At 30.4% G+C, this 16,460-nt stretch overlaps 1 protein-coding gene across 4 annotated transcripts in view; it reads right to left on the bottom strand.

Annotated features, from left to right (window-relative positions):
- Window positions 1-16,460, bottom strand: part of LOC132741780 (uncharacterized) — a 95,362-nt gene that overhangs the window by 37,648 nt on the left and 41,254 nt on the right. For 2 of the 4 annotated variants that reach the window (XM_060730039.1, XM_060730044.1), the window contains exon 2: window positions 1,776-1,893. The exons of 1 other annotated variant lie outside the window; for it this stretch is intronic. In XM_060730039.1, the coding sequence (XP_060586022.1) occupies window positions 1,776-1,893 (118 nt within the window). Of the gene's footprint in view, window positions 1-1,775; window positions 1,894-2,339; window positions 2,476-16,460 lie in introns of those variants that run through there. One more of the 4 variants, XM_060730043.1, reaches the window with a different exon arrangement.

Below are 16,460 nucleotides of genomic sequence, written 5' to 3'. Positions count from 1 at the left end.
GCCATTGCCAATTTCACTGTCAAATTTCAACCTAAATATTAAGGTTTCAATGTCCCCAACGCCCATAACGAACCCAAGATCTCTGAGAAGATCATTTCTATAGGAGTGCTCAGCTTGATTCAGTGATTCAGTGGACATTTTTCGGTACAGATCAAAACGATGAGCATCACTGTTTGAAGGGTAGTTGTTGAACATAAGGCCAATTTGGGAATTGGAATAAAAGAAATGTGGCAAATGCTTTTTAATCAAACTTGTATGTAACAGATTTACTAAGAGAACCAATGCTCGTTGCACATCATCAACTCTTGTATTCGGGTATAGATGACAAGTATATAGAATCAGATATAATGCTATCTGCTTGAGGTGGTAGGATTTCAGCACTGTGACAATAGGAGGCGGAGGTCTGTTTTCATTGTGTGCAATTGTCTCCGTTTTGGTAAAGTAGGTCTTCAATATGCGTAGAGCAGTGAGTATATATTTCTGTTTTTGATCAGTTCTCGCAATATCTAAGGTATATCTTTCATAGCCAGCTGAATTGATATGCCATACTAACATCTGATCTGCAAACTCTAACGATTTTGCCGCGTCTTCCTCTTTCCACTTGCAGACAGCGTGTATCACCGCGTTAACAGAACGACCATTATATTTTGTATCACTGTCGACCCTTAAACGTAAAGCGGGAACGATGTCTAAATCAATTTCTCGAACGATGTCAGAACGGTTTCTGATTTGGCCTTGCCTCATGAACAAATCGTTTGCGTCGTCGTCAAGATGTATCTTTACGTTCACAGCGGGAGGATTCATTTTTCTGGTAATATGAAAATTCCATTTTCTGGAGCGTTGCATCGCTTGTATTTTCTCTTCAATAGCGCGGCAAGATTTGTCAATTAATGATTCAAATACACCTTGATGAATCATCCGAGAACTAAAATAAACGGTGCCATCTCTTTCTTTCAAAAACCCTCTCACGCCAAAGCTTTGGAAATCGACCCTGTAGATATTGACTGCTTGCGTCTACCTTGAGGTAACAAAAACCAGGGATACATTTTCCACTTTTGTAAATGGGCTGCTCTGAAAGTTGTAATCCCTCGATCTGAAACTCTAGAACAGTATCAAATTCATCAGGTTTAATTACTTTCAGGCCATCTCTTGAACTGCCTTGACGAATGTAGGAATCAAAACGTAGATGTTCGTAGTCGGTTGAAGCTTTTACTCGCAACTCCTTCAACAGCAAATCCATGACACCATCGACGGCATCACGAGAACGTGCCCATTCTTTCCTTCCGAAGTCTATTTCGCCTGGAAGAAAACGATGATGGTAATGATAATAATGAAACTATGAGCTTCATTTCGAATAATATTGCTGCCTAAGTTGTTGTGTCAATGGCAACAGATAATGATAATCAATTACTTTTACGCTCTCATTCATTTGTTTTAGTAATTTACCAAAATTGGTTATTTATCATATACACACCCATTGCTTTGCCCATTTGACCTTTCCTGTTTTAGGTATCTTGTTGATATCTTACTAGACCTGAGTTGCTGGATTTTGTTTGAGACTTGGTTCAGAGATTTCGCCTTGTCGACCTTAGTTCTTATATTTCATTGTTAAGGACTCAGAAGAATTATACCAAATGTCTTTCATAACTAGAAACATGTTATCTAATATGATATTGTAAACAAAGAAAAAACCAAGGGACGTAGAACATGTGACATTCTTCTTAACTATTTTTTCAAAGAGCAGTGTTACAAGTAATTTGAAATAAACACTTTACCAATATACGGCGACGCTTTCAGATTTACAACCCACTGTGGATCACAGCCATACTCGGTAATTGGTCTTTGCCATTGATTCAGTGCTGATCCAAGCATACTAGCGCCCTCATAGCTCTCCTTAAATTATATAAAAATCTGGATAATTGTGGTCCCTTGTAAGCATTAATCACAACAAAATTATATGAAAATTGCGGATTCGGTTTTATTAAATATGTTCATGAGGGTTATGAAAAGGTGCATCATAGCTAGTTCCGGCTTGAGCGGTAGTCATTTTTCATTTCAACACTCAAAAGTGTTGGAATCAATAATCCCGATAGACCAGAATAAACATTGATAAGCAGTGTTGTTTACAATTTTAAGCAATACTTATACAAGTAGTTTACATAACTTAGTAAAGTTAACTGTAAAAGTAAATAATAAAAATACCAAGCATTGGAATTACTATCTATGAAAATATATCGATATATGGTTGTTTTCAAGCATTGCCATCTACATACTCATGAAAAATGACTCAGTTAAAAATGCTTATAAACAAAGAGAAAGTGAATTAAGTATGATAATACCGCTTCAGTACTTCCGGCAATCCTTGCCGATGCATATCTTATATCGTCCTCCGATACACCTGCCATAGGTCCGTACTGCATTGCCATCGTGTTGTGTAATGATTAAGTTTTATAAAACTGCGCAATATATGATAGTAAAGTGTGCATTTTCGGAAAACAGATAGAAAAAACTTATCTGTAGATAAGGTATATATAAATAGCAAATATAGATCATGCACCTTTCATACGACATCAAAAGGTACAACAGGAAGTTTTTGTTTTAAAAAAGTCATTCAATACCAAATTCAACATTTCATACACTTCAGTGGCAACAGATAATAATAATCAATAGTACAAAACAGAAAAAAAAAAAAAAAAAAAAAAAAAAAAAAAAAAAAAAAAAAAAACAAACAAATGATTTACATTGGACGAATCTTATTTCTTCATTTTAGCTTTTAATTCTAATAACAGTTCATGTAATTATTTTTAATTTTACGTTTTTTTCCGCTTTAAATACGGTACTTAGTTTCAAAGGAATGGTTTATATGTACATGTAGTAACTGCACATTTAAAATCACAGATTGAGTGATATACTGTGATAACTATTTTATCTCAGGGTTAATACTCATTTTTTTCACTAGTTAGCATTAATTGACTAGAATTATTTTGCTCAAAGAAAATGCATTAAATTTTGCAGTTATGTAAATGTATCATTATGTCGTGTCTAACTAACGGTTAGCTGTAAATCTCGTATAAGATGTTGTTAAGTCATGACGTTGTTTTTTTTAACTTACCGACTCAGCTTTTTGTCTCTGACATCGGTTTGGTGCTTATTTATGATGCCTTATACGCTCATATACAACTTTAAGATGTATAAAACGATGGATAAAAACTATGGATCACAGGTATAGGGATAACTTGATAGTCAGGTGTTAGAAAACATACATGTAAAGTATTGTAAGAAGTTGTTAGGAATAAAAAGACAAACACAAAGCGATTTTATCTATGGTGAACTAGGAAGGACATCTTTAAAAAACAATGAGAGCTATTAACGTTATAGAATACTGGTTAAAAGTTGTTCATTCAAGCAGCACACATCCATTAAAGTTGTGTATGATCTTATTTATGTGTAGATATTTAGAACTTAAACCAAATTCAATGACCTGGGCTAAGTCTGTTATGTTATTGTTACAATTAAGTATAGATTAATCAGTGTGTTGGAGATGTAAATATATTTTAGCAGTCACTGTGGTAAAACAAAGATTAACAGAGACATTTATACAAAATAAGTATACAAAACTATGAGATTCGTCAAGAGTAAGAAGTTGTATATTATTTTGTGATTTTGGTTTTAAATCATATCTGTTAATGGTTAATATTGAAAAGTTTAGGGAGTCTTTATCACGTTTCATGTCTTTTTCACATAAATATTAGATTACATGTAAAAGTAGAAACTGGTAGATGGCATAAACGTGAAGCAATTCCTTATAATGGAAGACAATGTAATATTTGCTCAAAATTAGAAGATGAATTTCATGCATTATTATATGTTTTGAGAAAATAGCTTATAAATAAATATTTTTGGAAAAGACCAAATATACCAAAATTTATTGAATTGTTAACATCTCAAAATGAAAATATTATAAGAAGATTATTAATGTTTGAATCAAGATGAAATGTTGAATTATATATGTATGTATGAATGTGTGTGTGTGTGTGTGCGTGTGTGTGTGTGTGTGTGTGCGTGTGTTTGTGTGCGCGTGTGCTCATAGGTATGATGCCCACATGTATTCTGTAATAAAATCTATATCATAATATAACATAATAATGCAATTGCAATAAACAAACAAAAAGAAAACGAAATAAATAATACATGCATAACACTTTTACATCTAGTCTGCACACCATTATTATATTATTTAGCTTAAAAACTAGATCTTTTCCATCCCAAATGAGACAATTTTCCCCGACCTTTATGCTAACATGTACACCGTGTCAGTATGTTCTGTCCGAACCATTTCTTATATCGTGGTCGGATGCTCTAATGAAAAGCCCACAATGCTCAACCATCTTGCTTGATGTTTAAACAAATTCGCAGTATTTGTCTACACAGAAACCTATTCAATACGTAGATTTGTGATAAGGTAATATTTAAATAGCAATATACAAGGATATCAGACAGGCAATCAATAATACTGCGTATTAAGATAAACACTAAATGACAGTAGGACTAAGCCAAAGATTGTCAAAATCATTTTAGCAGCGTGACACCAAAATTTGAAAAATAGCCCACGCAGAAGCAATATTGTGATAAATACTGCAAAAATCAGTCATCAGTAGCACTTAACATATCTTGTTAATCTCTTAACTTTTACATTTTTTCTCAAGTTTAAAAAATAAATAAATAAAAATTAATAAAGCTTGCGCACCTGGAGGCATGCAGCTTTAACACTAAAATACGTTTTAAGTATAGTCCTATTTTCTAAAAAAGGAAAAGGATGTAAATTTAAACTAGCACACAATTTCAGTTCGTGAGTGAGATGGAAAAATGTTATCCTTAGCCAGTTAGTTTTTATGGAAGTGCTACAGTGGATACCGCATAATTATTTCTTTGAAAATGTGACAGAAAATGTTTACATCACTAGCGGTGAGATTTTTGTAACCATAGGAACAATTTACAAGAACATTCAATTCATGTGCTAAATGTAAAAGGTTTGTGTCACTTCTTCTATCATAAAAATCAACAATTATAAAAATGAATCTTTTTACTTTAAGTATTTTGCTTGACAAAGTCATACATCATTTATGAAATTTAATGCACGTTTATCTAGTAAAGAACTTTCACGTCAAATACCGTAAAGCACTTTTTTCTGCCTACTCTTTGCATTAACTGATAAGGAACACCCTTTTTATTTCATCATTTAATATACGATCTACAGTCTTTATTCAGTATCTTTTCAAACAGCATCTTCAAATTAATACTTATTCAGCATATAAATATATTTACATTTTTGTCACCCACATTTATAACATCTATAATTTAGGCGTTTAATACAACGCATTATAGAAATAAAGAACAATATTGACATATACATAACCAATTACAGCATACAAACTTAAGTCGAACATATAAAAGGGATGATACTATAATAGCATGACAATCGGCATGGCCAAAATAGGTTAAACCGAACGAAAAGAATAAAAAAGAAACAAAAGCTATAAAAACCTAAAGAAAACTTACATAAAAATAGTTGCACCGTAAGCCTATTCTAATCATTCTTAATTTAACTGCTACGATTATGTCTATCGTTAGGTATATTTTTATGATAACACATCCTTAATATAAGAAAGCTATAGACTTTTGTCTTCTATTAAATAATGGATAAGACCATGTTTGTCGAGTATCACCTGAAGAAAGTAGCACTGAATGTGAAAGAACTTGTCTTTAAGTAACCATAAATAAACAAACTGGTATTTTATCTTCCATTATATATAACTACACCAAAAATAGAAAGTGTTTTGGGTAATAAATGTTATATTATTTTCAAGGTTTGATTGGCTTTTAAAAAAAAAGAGATGCAAAAGAAGACCTTGTTTGATACATAAATTTATCCTCACAAATCATGCGTGAAACATTCATTTTAAAGAAGATGGAAATGAATTAGAAAAGTATACATGTACTGATTAAATAATATAAAATTGAACGTTGGAATTGCTATATATGAAAACGTATTGATGTCATTGTTTTCCAGCATTTTCATGTAGATGCTCAAGAATAAATACTTAGTTAAGAAATGCAAATAGTCCAAGAGAAAGGAAAACAAGTATGACAATACAGTTTCAGTACTTTCGTCAATCTTTTCGATGCATGACAAATATCGTCCTCCGATACTCCTGTCATAGGTCCGTCATAAATTGCCGTCTTGTTGTATAATGATTACGTTTTTCTTTAAACTGCGCAAAATAGAAAAACTAAGTGTGAATTTCGGAAAGCATTTTCGAAAAAAATATATAGGTAATATATAAAAAGCAAATTTATGTCAAGGATTTTTCATACAGAGAAAGTAAACAAAATATTGTAAAAATAAGTTTAAGATGCAAATGTTTTTTTTATAAAACAATGGATAAAAACTATTGTTAATATTTCAACACAAATCTCATATATGTGGTTAAGTTATACATAGAATTCATGAAATAATTTTAATCAAAATAACTTAATATGTTAAAGGAATTGTATGCATATTCATACGCTTGTAAATAAATAAATAAATAAATAAATAAATAAATAGATAAATAAATAAATAAATAAATAAATAAATAAATAAATAAATAAATAAATAAATCATAATAATGCATTTGCGATAAAATAACAAACTAAAAGAAAACGAAATCAATATCTCATTCATAACATTTTTTATATTTGTCTGATCATAATATTATTTAGTTAAAAACTAGATTTTTGTCATCCCAAAACATAGAAAATGTTCAAACATTCATGCTTAAGTGTCAGTACATTCGGAAACCCTGTCCGACGCATTTGTAATATCGTGGTCAGATACCCCTGTTAAAGGCCTGCAAAAAAGGAAACAAAATATTCGTTTTCTAAGGCAAAATGTGCATTTAAAAATGAATCTTTACAATTATGCAAGCAATGTTTTCCAAAACGTATCATTTACCATCCATTTAAAACCTTACTACTTAACTCTATGGCAGCAACCTTAAAGTTAAATATCTCTTCGTTTAATGCTACAATGGATTTGCTTTTACAGCTTTCTGAAATCAATTTGAAATCAGCATTATTTTGATGTAATAGTTAAGCGTATCTCAACCTTTTGATGCCTAGCGATTTATCTAGATGCATGTGTATTTTACTTTCATCATGTAAAACATGAACAAATGGTTATTTTCTTTCATCTGTCACATGTTTTAACTAATTTGTTAAAGAACACACTGTCAAATGCTTAAAGATACGTTCTTTGAATTGAACAAAAGGTAATCTGATAACCTAATAAACATTACATTTCCGATTCCTTTCCAAATTCAATTTTGTAAAAGTTTGGAGGGTCTTCCTTGCACATTATAAAGTCCAAAGCCCTAATCCAATCAATATGTCCGTGAGATTTCCGCGTGATTGTCATTTTCTAAACAGTCAATTTGTTCTTTGTGTGATCATAAAAAACACCATTTTCTCGAGCCAACTTTTTAAACACCACTGGTCCGATTCTTTTCCAAATTCGATTTTTTTAAAAGTTTGTAGGGTCATCCTTACATATTAAAAAGTCCAAAGCTCTAAACCAATCAATATGTCCGTGAGATTTTCGCGTGGCATCGTCCTTTTTTGGACGTATACAAATTTAGTGTTTCTTATTTAACATTATTTTATCCTTGAAAAATATTAAAATGTTTCACTTAATTTACGAACCCTGCTCCCGACATCGATCGTTAGTCCTTCTTCAGCGTACGTGCATGCTCGTACTTAAGTTTATTTTTGCAGAAAATAGCATTCGTTTACCTAATACACCCGTTTTCCATCCATCCAAAACCATGCTAGACTCTGTATACAATGCAAGACTGTTTTTCACAACGTTTGCTAAAAGCAGCTCGAGTTGATGAGTGACCACTAAAATACAAGTAGAGGGAAGTCTATATTTTGTATTAAAGACGAATTTTGATACAGAAAATTCGTTTTGGGTTTGACTTAGTAATAATTATCAACATCGTTCGCAAATGTCAACAAATACGCTACAATTTTTTCGCCAATTTAACAAAAAGGTATTTAATTTGCAGAAAAAGCAAAAATACTGCTTTAAAACCAGACATATTCATTTTCACAAAAACTTGTTTACTTTTGAAAAATCGATTAAGTTATGATGAGGAATTCAGTTGAAACATAACCTTGGGTGAACTCGACGTACACTTTTTTACTTTCGTTTTCGATGTTTTGATGGGCTATTTCCGGTGAACGCTGTACAACAGTGTGGATGTGCAGTCTGGCAAACATGTGTCTCTATGCTAAATCATTTGGGTTTCAGCGGTGTTAAGTTGCAGTGTTGTTTACAATAGTCTTTTTGTAAACAATTGCTTTTGATCTAAGTGAGTGACATAATAGATTATTTACATGCACATGTTTCGTCCCGTAACTGCGTGTCAGTAAACAAATTTTTCGATGCACCTTTGACATTAACATTTTTTTTTTCTGTCATCAGAACAATTTTTACAAATGATAGCTAAAAGCCTAAATTGTGGATAAAGGTATAGTACGAATAAAAGAGTGAGCTTAGTTTTCTGTCAGAATGTTAACAAGTTTCAGAGCATTTTCCATCATTATAAAAAATTTATTTCTGCCTACAACGACAGCATTTTCACTTCGGACGCCTATAACATTCTCAAGAAAAGACACACTCGGTACGTGACCTTTGTGACGATTGCATCAATGCAATTTGTAAAACTGTAACCTGAAAGTGGCAAAATTATAAAAAATAATAGCATAATACTTTTAATACCTATAAAACCGCAGGCAAACATACTCGTAGGTGAATGGCCGATACTAAATATAAAATAAATCTGATCTGAGATTGAATTGTAATTGAATCTTTCTAGAATTAACTTCTCAATATGTTAGAACCATCTCAAGCTGATGTCACGACATCTGGGTTGTTATGAAAAAGGTATACAAATGTGTTTTTTCAATATTAAAGTTAATTGTGGTCGTCAATTTAGATAAATAAAAGGTACACACGATTTCCCCGTGAATAGCCTCTATAGGTCTTTATTTTCAAGGGAAACAAATCTTCTACTTTAAAAATGCACTACTTGTAAGAATTTGTTTCCCTTTGACAGCTATCTCAAGATAGTCTAATGGTAGTTATTTAATAATAATAATAATAATAATAATAATAATAATAATAATAATAATAATAATAATAATATTAAATACCTATGATATCACTTTATTGAAGAAGTGAAACAAGTTACCGCTTATATTCAAACCAAAATGTTTATTTGTTATTTACATTAATATTTATCTAAACGTTTCTGAACAATTTTTATGACCATCTGCTGCATGTTGTTTTTTCGGGATCTGGAGATTGCTATTATAAAATCATGAAATTATCAAATAAATCATTGTTCATATACATATTAATTTAAATAAGAAGATATAAGAAAAAAAATTATATCAATGTTTGTTATCATTTTATCAAGTAATGTGTTATATTACAAGTCGTGGTGTTACATATTCACGAACCGATACCTCCGTTGTCGAGTGCATATAAAGGTCGCCGAGGTAAAATATCTTCCCTGCTCGAATCCCATCAAGGATATTTGATTCTTTCGTGCGAGGAACCTATCCAGGTAGCTAATAGAAGGTTGGTGGTTTTACTCATCAGGTGCATTTTTGTACCTGTAATTGATGCATGATTGGGCATCTGGTCATAAGATCCTCCCCAACTATTAAAGCTGGAAATTCGCCAAATTACCTTTTAAATGTCAGCGTGACTTTTAAAATTCAACAAAAGATATAATTAGGAAGGCATTTTATGTTAATATAGCAGTTAATGTTAATATATTGAACTAAAATTCTAAAATATATCATAGTTTACCTGATAGTTTAATCATTACATTGTCTATATATGTATATTGAAAGATAACGTATTCTGTGCAATACCATGAACAGATATCTTGTTATTGATGAAACATGTCAGTTTAGAGGCTTTACATGTCTTTTTTCGGATAGAACAGTCTGGTCAAACGAATCAGAAAGTGACGTATATACATTCTGTCAATACTTAAGACTGTAAATCAATTATAAAACTATGTCGTGTGCTTAACAACTAGCGTTGAATGTGCTAATGATTGATTACATGTATACTTCAAACATCACTAATTTCGCGTCATCATTATTTCACTGTTTAATGGGCAAATTTTCAAATTGACCAGTGAAAAAAATGGTCAGAATTAACATTAATATTATTCATACAACTAAAAACAACAAAGGTTTTCTGGTGCAAAATATTTTTAAATTTTTTTAGAATTTTTTTTACGTAAAACAGAGCAAACATTTTTTTACAAATTTTCTTCCAAAAAGAAAACAATAGTCCATTTTAAGCTTTGTGCATACGTCTGAAACCAATCATCATTTTTCATTTTCTAAATGTTCTTGTTTGTTGAAAAAATATTTTTTGAGTATAAAGTAAGGATATTTTAATATCCATTGTAGAAATTTTATCTGAAACTTGGAAAAAAAACTGAAATGCAACACCATTACCGCCGAATTTTAAATGATGATTTCAAAATGGTGCCGAATATGGTCTATGTTTGGTCAATTAATATTGACTATGATTGAATTATATTGTTGTTTCCTTGTGTTCATACAGCCAGAAAAATACCTATATGTTACAGTGTTTCTGGACAATTTTTGTACCATAAATTCATTTGTTTCTTTATTTCATGTTTCAAATTCGTTAAGTACCGGTGAACTAAGAAAACCCTTGTAAAATGGATTTAATTTAAGTGAGAAAACCATTTTACTCTTCTTCGCCCGTTTTTCTTTTCATGTTTGTGTATAAATGTTAATATCGTACACAGCACGGAGAAATTTTGTATTTTTTACGCGCCCTTTATATGAATAAAAATGATGTAGCTTTATTCTTATCAAAAGATATGTACAAAACTAATGTACTACATTTTTGATAAACGGAATGAAAATTTTAATTAAAGGGAGGTAATTCAAAAATATATAATTTTTTAAAATTTGACACCTTTTTAAGACAATATTTATTAAAATCTATGTATTTAGAATTTATCATTTGTATAAGATATACAATAATAAAATAAAAATTTGGAAATAATGAAATAAATTAAAACCCTGCAGATATTTTAAATAAACTTTATTTTATAAACATACAGTTTCCTCCTTTAGGTTGGTCAAACGGTAAGGTTTCTACTTTACCTGTGGAACCTAGTTGTCCATAGACAAATGATGAACAGTGGTTATATCACTTCTGATTTAAACCACCACGTCCTGTGGGAAGTTTGACGACCTTCAGGTGCCATTTCTGACTGTCTATGAACAATTCATTTTATAATTTTAATCAGACTTTTACACTAAAATAGAAGTCATACAGTTAAAATAGAAAAAGTACATCTTTTACAAAATTGTAGAGAAAAGTCAGTGTTGGTTCACCTAAAGCATTACGTGGAACTTTACACATAAAAATATTAAGGTAAGACCTGGGTAATACATTTCCGGTTAATTCGTGTTATTTCGACATTTACCGTCATTTTCCGTTATAAATCGGACTTTTCCGTTATTCCGAACATGGTTCCCTGCATCGGAATTAAAAATTTAATCGAGAGTACCGGGAACTACGCCTGTTACATCCTGGCATTTCAAAATGGCGTTGCGAGATACAAAAGGGCCGGTTCACAGTGAAGAAATTAACGAAGAACAAGTGCAAAAGATCACGATCAAACCTTTTAATGATCATAATTATTATACGGAAGAACGTTCCTTCATTAGCATTCGAGTTTTAACTAAGTTGCACACAAAGTGAACAAACGTGAATTTGCCTGGATAATGGTTGACCAGAGAAGGTGGACGAGGTTGGCGGCGGTTGTGAGCTGGGCATTTCTCTTAGAATAAATTAGCAATACTGTTGAAATGACAGCAGGACCAGTAAGCCTTTAACAAAATATCTCTTGTTGGGAGTTAAGGAAAGGGTTATCCGGGACGTTTCTTTACAGTAGATGCTTTTTTTTACAGCAAACATGGACTGTGAACATGTGAACTTTGTCCATATGGCAAGGGACACATAGATTGGAAAGTGAGGCTGCCTTGCTTCACAGCAAATACAAGCCTTGGTGTCCCCGGTAAGTTTTATCAGTATCTTCTGGGTTTTTCATCCTAGATTAGGAAACGTTTTATATATAAATAAATGAGTAACAAAATCAGCAATCTGGTCAAAAAGATTATTTGCTGTACCAGTATAGTCCCACCTCCTTATATTGTTCTATTCATTGTATCATTTAATTTTTAAATCTCAAGATTTTGCGGTCAGAGATCGAACTGACAGACATTAACATTAATAACTAGGTCAAGTCATTCATTAGAAACCACCTAGTATGCTATTATTTTTATTTATTGGTAAACAGTAAGTAAATTGATATACAGTGGGGTCCAAGGCTAGTATTTATTTTATATACAGCTATCAAAACTGTTTATTAAAGGTTTAATATTTTCCACAAAAAAATAACATGAAAAACAAAAAATTAATTCCAGTTTTTCTCTTTAAATCTAGCCATGATAGATAGCATTGGTGGTTCCGGAAAGTGAACAACATGCTCTCCACCCTAAACATTGCCCCAGTAAATAGAAAGAGTTTGCAGGATATGGAAAGGCGTGCTGGAAGATTGGTCGAGTCTGTTGCCAAGCAGTCTATAGATACAGCTGCCAAAAACACATTTCAGAAGGAAATGAGGTAACCTAGATTGTGTGTTTATTAATTTGTATAATTTTCTCTCACAAACATATAATCCAAACATTTGATGTAAAACTGCAATTGTCAAAAACATTTCTTGAACATCTTATGGAAAACAATTCTTTTTAATTTATGTTAAAGTTATTGAGGCATCTCTTGACATTGTGCTTTTGTAATTTCTTTCATAGAAACCAAAAAAAAAAAATATATATTAAGATATGTTTTAAAAATTAAGAAAACTATCTTTTTATATTTGAACTCGTGTAACATCCTTTCTGTTCTTACTGATCAAATTTCACTATATGCATACTAAAATAATATAACTATTCATGGCGAGACTCACAGAGGAAATACAACGCCGGTTTTTAAATGACATCGACACTTTGAAATTGTTTTATGGTAAATCTAATATATTTTGATTGACATCAATGCACCCTCAGATTGAATTTGAAACTCGCCAGGGAATCAGTGAAATTGCTTATATTTAAATCCATATGAAATGTAAATTAATTACTCAAATGCCAGACATAAATTGATTACGCAAAATAATGCTTTTAAATACACTTTCAAAGAAAAAACAATTTTATAAAAGTTTATATAACAGAAAAAAAACCTTTCTATTTTTTGGAATATTTTTTGCATAGCTTGACATTTTAATTTTAGTGACTGGATCTTGAATGACGTCTAAAATTTTTAAAGAATATCTGATTGGTAATCAATTTATTTTTTATCAAAAAAATTTAAAAGGCCTTTTTGTTTTTATGCTTTAAGCAATATAGACAAAAAATAACGGTTTTTTTTCTAATCCCCCAGATCGCTCAGGCACCATTACCCATTACAAAATTTATAAATTTTCTTTTAAAACCATATTTAATAAAATTAAAAAAAATATTACGGATTTTAATAGAGATTTAATTATACATTTGATATTTTTTTTTTCTTTTATAAAATCCATTTTTGTGAATACTTAAATTCTTTCGCTTAGAGATTATGTACAAAGAAAACCCCACTTTATTAATGTAAAAAGCCAAACATTCAAAATTTTTCGAAAAGAAGAATGCAAATTTTCCCTATAAATTTCTTTTATAAGCCAAAAAATTTTTTTACCAACATGCAAAACGATTCTTGTAAATTTTAAAAAAATTAAAAAATTAAATTTGGGTATTATTAAGAAAAATTCCTCCCAAAAAATTTATACAGGCCGCTTTTTATCATTTTCCCGCTAAAGTTCCATTTCCAGTTTTTATGAGAATTTTTCCATTTTTAATTTTTTTCCCCTTTTTGAAGGGGAAATTTTAACTACCAAAAAATTTTCACCCCTTTTCATTTAATTGTGAGGGAAGCTACCTAAATTTTCCCTTCCCAGGAAGCAAAAATCCCACATGATTTAAATTTGTTTTGCATTGGTTGGGGTGTTTTTTTTAATGTTGGGTTTTTCGTAAATTTCAAATTTTCAATTAAAATTTTAAATTTTTCCGAACTCGGCAAAAAAAACAAAAAATAAATAAAAAACAACATTTTTTAAAAAACCCTTTAAATTTAAAAAAAATCATTAAAAAGAACTTTTTTATTCAAAAAATTTTACCATATTTTAGTATTTTTACAAAGCAAAGCATATTATAGTGCCTTTTGCAAAAAATCAACAAATAATATAACGTCTTGTGAAAGTTAAATTTAATATTTGTGAATTTTTACCAAAATTATTTTCCCTTTTTATGCCGTTCTGAAAAAATTTCATGTCGAAATTACACAAAAACACTAAAAAAAACTTCCTTTTTAAATTTGACAAAAAAACCAAACATTTTCAATTTAATAAAAAACTTATATAGACTTTTTAGACAATAAAACAAATTTTACGAATTCGAGAATCGAGGGTTTACTTTTTTTATATCATTTAAAACAGTCTAGCACATTAAATTTATTTAACTTTAAAAATGCAATAAGAGACCACTGTCTTCTATTAACGAGAATATTTATTACCAAATGAGCATGAATAAAACCATGAAAAAGTGCGAGTAGTCTATGAAAAGTTTTTGATAATAAAAGGATAGTAATAAAGTATAATATTTATATCATTAAGGAGATACATGATGTTTTTTTTTTCAAGATCTATGAAGGCTGGTGGTTCTACTCAGGTGCGCATTTGTACCTTAAATTGATGAAATAAGGAAATAACTTAGCTTGAGCGTTAAAAATGTCTACTGATAATTTTTGAAATATTTTAACGACTAAATAAACAAACAAAGCGAGCGTTAGTGAACACCAAGGATTTTCATTGTTAAATAGTTTTGAATGCAATTTCACACTGACATCAGAAATGAACGATTCGACCTCAGCATTATGCCTAGTGTTTTGATCGTATCTGTGAACTTCACTAAGCTATCATCAATAAATATTTTATTTAAGATAAATCTACCTCTCTATTTGTACTCCTGATTATAACCATTTTTAAATGACGTCGTCACCATCGTCAAATAAAACGATGTCACTAATAATGTTCAAAAGCGTTACAAATCAACTTTTATTTGTCTAAAAATTATCAAATTTGTCTTGAATAATTTAGAAAAGATTGTAAAAGATTTGTTTATTTGCCCGAGACGGAATTTGGTAGGCCAATCTTGTTATACTTCATGTTTGTAACTCACTTTTCATAGGATAATCGTGACGCTCATATAAACGACAGATGACAATTATTGAAGTCAGTTCTTCTTTGCCTCTAATAACGGAAGTTTGCTGAATTATAAAATTCTTGTAGGTTATATGCCCTATATAAACAGTTGTTTGTAATAAAGTCCTCGTTTTGCGACTCTGGTTATATATATGTTTATTTAATTTTACCTATGAAATATGGTGCTATATCAGTCAAATATATTTCATATTTTTTAAAAATAAATATGAAATATAAATATGAATGTGGGCGGAGTCAAAACTCATATTTATTTGAAGGGACTTCTTTCGCCATTTTGTTTGAAAAATCTGATAAATACAAACAACTTTTTTGTTGAATTTTGTTTTGAAAACTATCTAGAATGATAGAAAATGGTCTAACTAAGAAAATAAATCCGAACACCAATATCTTTAATTCAGTCATTAACGCTGTACAGACGTTTAAAAAGTTGTGACGTCACAATCTAGCGCTAAATATCGCGTGCAAAACAAGTTAAGATGTTCTCGAAGCTCGACAAAAAACAACAAAAAAAAACAAAAAAACAAACAAAACAAAAACAAACAAACAAACAAACAAACAAACAAACAACAACAAATAATATCTATATAGATATACATGTACACACGTCTTGACTGAAAGTTCAATTGAACAGTTTGTGAAGTTCTTAACCAAGAATTTAGTTGTCACGTTTTTATGCCGTATTGTGTAAAATTTGCATGTCGCTAACTACATGTAGCTACAAAACACTCTAAATAAAAGTCTTCCATTTTGAATTTGACTTAAAAACTACAAACATTTTCAATAATACAAAATCTTATATTAGAAATTTTAGTATCATATAAAGATGCTAGCAGACTGTACGGAATTCGAGAATCTTTGAGCTTGATCTTTTTTTCATATCATATACAGACAGTCGTGATGCACATTATAATTTATTTGAACAATGCAATAAGAGACCACAGTCGTCTATTAACGAGAAGATTTATTACCAATTGC

The sequence above is a fragment of the Ruditapes philippinarum genome, unplaced genomic scaffold, assembly GCF_026571515.1.
Source record: "Ruditapes philippinarum isolate M1 unplaced genomic scaffold, ASM2657151v2 ctg267_1_1_1_1, whole genome shotgun sequence".
Lineage (NCBI taxonomy): Eukaryota > Metazoa > Mollusca > Bivalvia > Venerida > Veneridae > Ruditapes > Ruditapes philippinarum.
This window is presented reverse-complemented; position numbering and strand designations above follow the sequence as displayed.